Source organism: Papilio machaon, chromosome Z (assembly GCF_912999745.1).
Source record: "Papilio machaon chromosome Z, ilPapMach1.1, whole genome shotgun sequence".
Taxonomy (NCBI): Eukaryota; Metazoa; Arthropoda; class Insecta; order Lepidoptera; family Papilionidae; genus Papilio; species Papilio machaon.
This window is the reverse complement of record NC_060016.1, coordinates 2,658,153-2,668,887: the sequence shown is the minus strand read 5'-3', so window position 1 is coordinate 2,668,887 and position 10,735 is coordinate 2,658,153. Positions and strand designations below refer to the sequence as shown.

Here is a 10,735-nt window from a genome sequence, read left to right as displayed (position 1 = left end):
TAGACATAAGTTTTTGTAATTTAAGGTCTAGTTATTGCTTATTACTTTGCTGGATGGAAGTGATTATTCGTCTTCAAAACATCATCGTAATTTTAACGACTAACATTAGCATCAGTCGGAATGTTTAGCAACCAGTATGACGCGTTAGTGCATTAACAAGGTTTTTACATAATCGTACATCTATCATATACGAGTAAAACATATGTACATCTGCTCTTATATAATAATTTTTAAATTTACCAATTAGTCAACAAGGCAGGCTTTTATAATATATCTAATCAGTTTATAAATGTTTATATACGGCTTTTGGGCTAAAATCTACATTAAACTTTGATGCTTCAACAAACATTCTGTACACTTAAATCCAATGTAACTTTAAAACGGTATGAAAATGACATATTGAAGGCCTTACCTTTGGTTACTAAGACCGAAATCTGTATAAAATATATCGTCATCCCATATCAGAGGAACAGAACAGAGATAACAATGTCATAAACGGTCATTTCGGTCTCAGAAACCCACGATTAATCATTCATTGTCATTCGATCGTTATAAATATAAAATGTGCGTATGAAATATAAGATATGTGTGTTAGTGTTGCATGTGTATGTAGTGTATAGCGCATAAAAACATTTGGGGGACAAAACAAATTACTTAAACGAACATTTGGATTATACAATACAATAATTAAAATCAGTTTCAATATAAATTATATCAGTATACGATAGATTATTATCGAATAGACTTACAAGGTATTGGAAATTGGGTAATGGAAATATACATAGATGTATAAACACTTATTTAAGATCGTACAATTCCGTATGAGATTCAATGTAACGTTGATTTATAATTCTTCCTGAATCCACTACAGGTGTGAGTAGTTCCTCTGAAGGTACTTGTATTCGGATTCTATTGTCCGTTGATCTATTGTTGCCATTGCTTGTATAGAAGCCTAGGGAGACTGGTTTGTGGTGTATTTCATTGTAGTTCTTCATTTTCGAAGGACTGATGGGTTGGAGATGCGAAGGGCTAGCAGACAAAGGGTTATATGTGACGTGAATACGAACAACATCGTCGGACATCGGTGACACTGATGGCGGGTGAGGAGTACCTCGTGGTGTAGAGTGTGCGGTTGAAGGCGCTCTTTGGATGCTCATGCCGCATATCCCAGACCTGTAAAAATACAATAAGGTCATCAATAAATTGATTTATTTAATATATAACCCTTTGTAAGTGGAACCATTGTCACGCTATTACATAAGCCTGATATATATTTGATCAAACTTTTTTAAAATCATACAAACATAAAATAGCGCTTGACCACGATCCCGCCATATTCTAAGCGCTAATGTGATCCAAAGATAGTGCGCGCTAGTTTATTATGCTCGTATTTTTTGTAAATTGCAACGTTGCCACATGATGAATGAATTGCTTAACTAATGACGAATTTAAATTATTAAGAATCCTAATTTTCCAATTATTCATATTTTAATTTGCAGGCAAATGCAAAAAGAAATATGTTCATTCTCGTTCTTTTAGCATAGTAAAAGCAAAATATATAGCATATTTTTTGTTCTGCAAAAGTAAAGGATTTAAAAAGCGTTAACTCATAATGAAATTATTTGTGCTTAGCTTGATTTTATAACAATTAAAGAGGAAAATCGTGACAATAGTTAACCACATACATTATATGACTATACAGTAAGCTGATGACATGAATCTGCTTCACAAAATAAAATGCGAGGGGAAATATTTGCTATCACACTTCGACCATTGGTTATGTGAAATGTTAATAATCTTATTACGGAACAAAATGTGAAATAAAAGCCATACCTATGTTAGCATAGGTTAATTTATACGTTTTGTTAATAAATATTTACGTAACAAGTAATAGTAGAATAACGTAGTTTCACTTGTATTGCAAAAGTGCTGGATGATTTTTGCGGGCATTGTATTGACGTGTCATTAGAATCTGTTATAATACCATATGTATGAAATGTATTGGTATACACCAAATTAGCTACATTATAAATTTCTTCGAATTTACATAAAAATAAATAACGATCATAAAAAAAGTTGTAATATTGTCGATGAAGTTATTATTCACAAAGCAAATACTGTTTTATATCATATTACATCCGTTTAGTTTCCGTTTCGTTTTTTAACAATAGAGTTTGTCGATTATAATACACATTTATATAAATACCATAAAGTGGAAAAAATGAATGATAATAATCTGTGTGAACTTATTTTTAAATAATCACCGTATAAGCGACGTGTGTAAATTAATTAATTTTTGAAATATCCGACAAGTTTAATGGCAAAAATATTCATGTTTTAAATCTTATATTATTTACCTGTAATGCTACATTACAGGTTAATAAATAGATTTAAAGAAAATTATGTAAATAAACTAAATTCAAAGTTACATATTAATTAGATTGATCCAATTAGAAGAAAATCTGCATCTGACTGTATAATAATGGTTCTGTAAATGTTTAAAGCAAAAAAAGTTGCAAAAACAGGCATCCATTTATGCATTAGCTAACACTCTGCATCCCAGAATTTCCCACCAAGCAATAAACAATCTATACTAATTCAAATAACCCGTAACTATAAATTAATATTGATACACGTAAATAATAAATATAGAACTCAACTGCAGTGACACTTGTTTCCTATTGTCTTCATTTACTTCAACAAAACAGAGAATGAAATATCGTCTTAATATAAATGTCGCTGTAGTCGAATTCTTAGGTAAAACGGTACCCTTAACCACAATTGAAGTATACATGAAATGTTAATGTGAATAAATAAACAAATGATAATGACGACTGAACATTTGGGTGACGATCGCGATTCTGTTCATAGCTGTGACAACTGATATAATCTATTTAAAAAGGTTTTCTAAAGGGTTTAAACCAACAACCTATATAACAGAGGTTGCGCCTGTGACGCATATGTGTCTGGTTCAAAGCGTCGCCAGTGTCGCAAACCACTCCTAGAACAAGATTAAATTTATTATTTCAATAAACCTTTTATAAAATGATTTGAAAATGCAAAAAAAATACTTTAATTTTCTTATGATTGCACAATGTAAGCTATCGATGATGGATTAAAAAATGTTTTTAATAAGTTAGCTAATTTTGAAAAAAAAGGGCTATATTTATGTTATTAAACTATAATTTAACAAGACGATGCAGTACACAATATTATTTTTTTCCTAAATCGCCAATTATAAATTTCCATGCAGCGTTTTAGATTACTTACGGTATTTATATATGTTTTAAACCAGTGATTTCCAAATCGTTCCAGGGTAACCTGGGGTCAATGGGAGACCCTGTGGGTATTTTCGCGGAAAATAAAATTAAGAGTTGGAGGTTCATAGATATCACGTACGTAGTTTTGAAAGAGGATAAAAAAAGGAAATCTCTGTTTTAATTACTAGTTTATGTCATCTAATGAGTACATCTCACCCATCTGACCCTGTGCCGTCGTCGCTGACGATGCTGTGGGTGTCGAGAGAGTTGTCGGGCGCGTGGGACCGTCCGCTGGAGAAGACACTGAGGTCGGCGGTGCTTGTCACACTTGTGTCGGCCAACGACCGCCGAGAGCCCAGGCCAGAGACAGAGTCGCACCGCGCCCCGCTAGCCACCTCACTGTGCTCTGCCGAGGTCACAACTTCATCATGTTACTTTACTACTTCTTAAAAGAACAACTAAGTATACAATCAATACAGTCATCTCTATGGAGTAGGCTGTGAATTACAATCAGGACACATTTGTTATAATTTTTTATTTTCTTATTTTACAATATCATACTACTTTTTAATGATAGTTTTAACAAGAATGAATAATTACGTTTTTCATTTAGCATTCGGTTAAAGCAGTATGTCAATTAAAATATATTGAAATATACAGGTCACATATAATTATTTATGGTTGCGTGAACGTATCGTGATTGTTTAAACAATGGTCAAAATACTTAATAGATAAATTGTTCAATAATTTTTACATCAAGAATTTCATAATAAAAAAATGAGTGGTGGTTACATGTGCTTTTCAAGTAAAAGTTCAATAATATACCTAATACGTAAATACATGATTATCTATAGTTTTATTAGTAAGTATTTAGTTTGATTAATATTATACATAATACGAGCAGAACAAGTTAAAGACATTCTATTCACACAAGAATAGATCCAAAAGTGTTTTGTGTTACTGGAAAATAGATTCTATTTCAATACATCATTTGAAAAGGTCAAGAGCTTTTAAACCTTGTTGTGAATCAAAAGCTATGTCGAAAGCTCTTAGCTTGATATACTTGGACACAATCAACTTCCTATTATTTAAATGAAATATAAGAGAAACTATTAATAATAAAAAATCCTATTATGTATTTAAAGAATTTGAAAATATAAGATTGCACTTTTAATTTCAAGTAGAGTAGATTTAGTATTAAATATCTACCGTTAAGACTGTTTAAGTAATCATTGAACGAGTTTGGGTGCGACACTTAGACATAAACATATAAAAAATCACTACATTTAGTTGAATGTTGATTCACTTACCTGTTAGTTTTCAACCAGGTTACGCGCAAACAGGTATAAAGCAAACATATCATGGCAAAAAGCTCACATGCATATCAAATGATAGAAATAAATCAAATTATTAATCTTCTTAATTTATTCCTTATTTACATTTAAGTAACATATAATTTTTTTATTATTTTTTTCTTGTGTTTGAATTCTGGGCTTGTAATTCTGTCATGTTTGACGAGATAACTTCTCGATTGGATAACGTCCTTTATATTGGGACTCGGGATAGGAGACTCCAAATGGATATCCATGGAGGCTTGGGAAGTGCGGAGTGGAGCGCCACACGCAAGATTTTTGTCTGAAGTAAAAATTGATTCAATAACTAATATAGTTTTAATAAAGAAATTAATTAATATATGTTAACAACAAGGGTTAAGACAAAAAGTTAACCTTTTTAATAGTTTAGTTTATAGAAAAGTGAAAATAGTAATAAAATATAAAAATATCAAAACAAAGTATCTATAACGAAATAAAAAATGTGCAGTCATCTTGTGAGCTCTAAAATATTATTAAATATGTAAGGTGAACTAATGGTGTTTCATATATAATCTACTTTAAATATGAAACATACCTAAAAATTAATAAAAACTTATTTTGTACATAACGATTCTAATGGTGTCCCTCACACCACAACAGGCGGCAAAACTAAAATGAAAATTGAAATAATACGTCATTCAATTGTTTACTATCAAGCATTTTACGTGAAAGCGGGTAACTAATTAAAAGTGTCGACAAATAAATAAGACTAGAAAACAGAATTTCTTGATATTTATTTAATTATTATTAACATACTGTATCAAATATGATATGTTCGATTTTGATTCTTAATTCTAATGTAATCAAAATAAATATATATGAATTAATAATTGAATTTATGCAATACAACGACATAAAGTCAGGGATGGGTTTATGTAATAAATTGGTAGCCAAAACAGTTCTCGGATCATTAAGTAACAGAGATTCGTTATTAATGAATGATTGAATGAGGTAGTTAGAATGAGGGTTTAGTGACTTTAGTGTTTACTAATTTTTAATGTTAGAAAATGTTACTCAAATGGATGAATTTGGAAAACATTAAAAATTTGTATGATACAAATTATCAATCAGTATATTTACTGTGTACCAAAGAACGTCCATTGAAAGATGCAAAAGCTGTGTATTGATTCTCAAGGTCAATGGAGTGTTTTCCTTAATATAGTCTTATATTTATAAAGATTCCTAACAAGAAAATACTCCAACGATCTAAAGATCTTTTTATATTTTGTGTTAAATGCAATTTTCCTTTGTGATATAATGACATAAACCCACCACTGTAAAACCATGCTGCAACACAAACTATGAACACAACGAAAATGATGTTGATGTTAAATAAACAATAAGCATAATCGAGAATTTCGCATTCAGTATAGTTATGCTAAGAATCAGCCTTAGCATAAATGTTTGCGCAATACTGAAACATTCTGTCCGTAATATTAGAATCACAGATGTAAGGATTAATTATTTATCCTAAAGCCAATTTAACAATATACCAACTCGTACATTATATGTGTTATTAATGATTTTTTTAAAACATTATTTACACATATTTATTATACAGATTAGACTAATTTAGTTTTTTTTTTTTAAAGAAAAATGTTATTCATCAGTCAATTGATAACGATGGTATAATTAGTTAATTGCACAATAAAAATTTTAATCTAAAGGTCATGTCATCAAATGTCATCGGTGTGAGTTTTTTGAAAATTTCATTTTAAATCGAAAAATCACCATTCGGATTTTTGTGTCATAATTAAATGTTTATATACGTTATGATAAACCAGCAAAATTTATAAACCGGTTTTGTTTTTGAATTACTAATAAAAAATAGACAATTTTGTCAGGAATACGGAATTAGATTTGGAAATCAAAACTGAATAAGGAATTTCTATACCAAAAATGTTAATAAAATTTACTTTCTGTGTTTTGTAGTGTTTTGCAGAGAGCATTTTCTGGCATATTTCGTTACTATATGATATATTCGGATAAAGTACGAAAAATGCTCACCTCTATGGCAGTGTGACATATAAATATTTATTTACAATTACTATTTGTACTTGTAGTAATCACAAAATGAATTAATGGAATTAGATATAACTACATTTTTTTAAAATTTAAAAAACTGCAAAAGAAACTTATTTTAAAATTTAAATTCTAAAAGCGTACTTGTGACAACTAAAATAACATCTATTGTATTATACTAAAATGAAAAATAATAATCAAAATAGAATCAACAAACACATAGATCAATAAATGTCAAGATAGCTTCTTAAATAAAATTCAAATACACAATAAATGTGTAGTACATTATACATGAATATTTAAACACAACACATATATAATAAGGCAATCGTTAAAAATAAATTTAGGAAGCTTGCTTTATTCATGCATCGGGGATCAAACAATACTTGGTCTAATACTTGGTCAAATAACTAATTTAATATGAAAACTTTTTAAGTCTTTCATACTCTCACTAACTTCAAAAAGTTGTTCTTGCAACTAAAATTAAAAAACTTTAGTTTCGAAATATCCTCCATATTATAACACTTGCTACATTTCATTCATTACATTAAGTAATTTATGCATTAAAAAACAAAAAAAAAATATACACAATAAAAATCAAATGTATAATGTATATACAGCTATTTGTATTGCACCTCATGACAACTCATGACATCTCATGTTACATGGCAAGATTAATGAAACACGATTTGAGATTCTACTAAATATTTTATGTTAGAGTCACACCAATAAGGAAATAACTAAAATGTAAGCAATGTGTTATTTTAGGAGGATATCTCATAGATATGTGACATTATATGAAACAAGGCTATCGTCGGAAGTGCTAGGTGTAGCATATGACTCCAAATTACCTGACACTGTGTCACTCTGGGATGCTCGTAATACTTGTAAATCCAATTCCGCCTTTTCACGTCTGTAACAAGATATTTCAAAATTTAAATGAGTATCATAAACTATATTTTAAATAAGAATAGCTAAAAAAATTATATCTATCGCACCTTGATATAACTGCCGCTCGTGCCTGTTTCTCTCTCTCTGAAAAATTTTCAGCACGCTGTCCAATTTTTGATCTCTTGTCAGGCTCCACAAACATACCAAGTGATCGCTTTGGTAATTCACTAGGAGGCGGCTGTCCTGGATAATCTAGCTTAGCCCGCTTTAATTCTTCCATAGATCGCTCCAAGTGGTATATCACAACATCATCTTCATAGCCAAAATCTTTGTGCAACTTCACCTAGCAATAAATGTGTATTAGTTACATTTAATATGGTACAACCTTAAAATATTAACAAAAGTAATAGGTAACTTACTTGAATATAATTAACAATTAAATCCATATCATTTAACTTCATTATTGTCTTTTTATGCAGTTTCAATATTGTATAAGCCATTGCAGTTATCACTCTTTCACCATCAAGGAGATAAATATCCCAAACTCTCAAACATAAGCTAAATGGTACTCGCTCTACGAAACATACAAAGAACCATTTGAGAGAGTAAAGTATTGCATCCAAGCCAAACTTATCAAAATGTTGTTTCAGTTTAGGCATAAATTTTGTGAGAATTTTGTCATGGTGTTCCAAAAATCTGGTTAACTTAGGAAAACCTTCGATGTAAAGGCCGTGCATGGCATACCTCTTGTCAGTTAAGAGAACTGCAAGTGCCCAAAATGCATCTTCTTCATCCATATACATTAATAATACTCCAGCCAACCCTGACATACCTTGGCAGTAACCAACTTCGGAATTAAACATGCTGTATGCACATAGCACATTAAATAAAGAGCATTGCTTTTCTGAATATCTTTCTCTGTAAAATTGATGTTCTCGAAATTGTCTATTTACATCAGAATCAATCTGTCTAACATCTGTTGACCAGGCCTTGGCTAATTTAAGCATTTTTTGATATTTTCCAATATTCTCCGATTTTATTCTATTGATATCCAATAATTTACTCCATACATTCATTCGTAAAGATAATGGAATGCCTTTATATATCCTTCTGTGTAATTTTTCCTTTGTCGACGGAGAGTCCCATTGAGAGAGCATCTTGATCCACTTCTTCTCTCTCTCCACTTCGGCATTAACTTTTTGTGGTGCCGTTTTTTGGGGTAAACGTTCATCATGAATAAAGCCATATCTGAAAATAATTTACACTTTATTTCATTTTTTTCAAACTTATCAAACAACTTACATTGTACAAAAGTTTTGTGTAATAGATCTCTCTTAAATTATTGAAATGAACAATTTTATCTGAAACAGTGCTGAAGTCATATGTATCAATATTATTATCATAAGTGATAATGTGGGAATATGTTAAATGTGTTAACTTCTGATGTCATACATTAAAATTATATTAAACAGGATTGGAGTGCATAACATGATGTTTTAATATAATATTTATTATTTAGAAGTATTGCTTAAAATAAATAACTAGATATTATTTTATCAATCAAGGTTCCCAAACAAGAATAGGGAGTGGTAAGATATATGACATAGCAAGAAGTGTAAAACTAACAAATTATAATCTTCCCTTAAAATGGTTTTTTTATTAAAGAAATTCATTAGATAAAAATCCTAACAGTAACCATACATTTGACAATTTAAAGAGAGTATTATAGGTTATAGGTTAGGTTAGTTATTTAACAATTTAAGTAGTGTTCCAATTTCTTACTGGACTTAAAATGTAGAATTATACTGATATTCATCTGAATACATAGCAAATTAGAATATGGTAATATAATATAGTTAAATAACAAATAGGACAACTAAATTCAAAATAAACACATACTGTTACTAGGATTTGATCAGATTCAGATAATATTTTAAATGTGATATAAGCATTAAGTCCTTTTTATGGTGTAAACTGAATTATCACATCCTTATTTTGGATATATTAATGAAAAGAGTAAGGGAACTTAAGCACTTATTAATTTTCATGCAATCATGTCAGGTAGGTAAATTAAATAGTAAAATTACAGCTAATTTTTTCACATATAAAATCAATACTTTTAAATGTAAAATGGAAAGTAAAATGCTCAGCTCCACTGACACTGTTTGATTACAAATTAGAGAAGCTTTCACTTAACATGCTGGAATTTTAATACAATTACAGACACATATTTCCTGAGTCATTACTTCACATCAAACTACTGCAATGTTGGTAGTTTTTACATGCTCCAGATTTATAAAACTTATAAATAAATAAATGGGTGATGTTTTTTTTAAAGTTGATATGACACAATATGTTCTATAAGCCATAATGATAACATATGTGAAGTCTTTTCTATTTATCATAATGAAATATTCAACCGATGGCTGTTTAGACCTATTCAATAAATATATGTGCATAAAACGTGAATTGATAAAGCCACAAAAAGGCTTACCTATCAGTTTTATGGTATTCTTCGAATTCAGGATCCTCCCAGGGGTCTATTTGGCCGACGAGATTTTCTCGTCCCCGTTCATATCGCTCGAAGATGAGCTCCCGCTCCTCGGAAGCTCGTGACAAAAGTGCTTCCTCATTCATAACACAGCCTGATTATGCCACATTCCGAGATACCCGCAATCCACACTTGTTTCACTAACCACTGGTAATGTCTCTTTCTCCCCTAGTCATATAAAAGGAACTACATCACTGCCACTACACGAAATCACGTTTCTCTTTTACTCTCTCTTCCTATAACATTTAAATTTGATTTACATTAGTAGCAAATATCTTTGGACGCTATTTTAAACAATTTGACTACACCATAGAACCAAAGACTACGAAGAATAATAGAACCACAGTTAATGTACTTTTTATATCAGATAATATAAAGTAATTTACGCTAGACTAAGAAAGGATATGTATATTAGGCTACTAACCTATTGAACAAGACATTGACTGATTACTTGTAGGGTAATAAAAATAATTATTAAAAGTTGTTCCTACCTTTTAGCGTCCGCAGAGCCCTTTGGGCTCATTAAGAATAACTATCCGAAACCATGTTATTTTAGAAACGCAGAACGCAGCAGTTTTTATCAAAAAAGACAAATATCTCCGGTGAGACTAAGTAACGATAGTTCGTTAACAATTCTC

General features: G+C 30.3%; 1 protein-coding gene across 6 annotated transcripts; it reads right to left on the bottom strand.

Moving 5' to 3' along the window:
• Window positions 1–767: 767 nt before the first annotated feature.
• LOC106720061 (USP6 N-terminal-like protein) lies at window positions 768–10,412 on the bottom strand. Of its 6 annotated transcripts, none has more exons than XM_014514627.2 (7): window positions 10,041–10,412; window positions 7,966–8,794; window positions 7,654–7,889; window positions 7,507–7,568; window positions 3,477–3,681; window positions 2,930–3,001; window positions 768–1,173 (listed from the first exon to the last, which is right to left on the bottom strand). In XM_014514627.2, exons 1-7 carry the CDS (start codon window positions 10,181–10,183, stop codon window positions 798–800), a joined length of 1,923 nt encoding a protein of 640 aa, XP_014370113.1. In that variant the 5' UTR covers window positions 10,184–10,412; the 3' UTR covers window positions 768–797. The 6 variants fall into 6 exon arrangements, with proteins under 6 accessions (XP_014370113.1, XP_014370115.1, XP_014370116.1 ...); XM_014514629.2 differs by having other exon boundaries at window positions 3,486–3,681; XM_014514630.2 differs by having other exon boundaries at window positions 3,477–3,666.
• Between the last annotated feature and the right edge of the window lie 323 nt (window positions 10,413–10,735).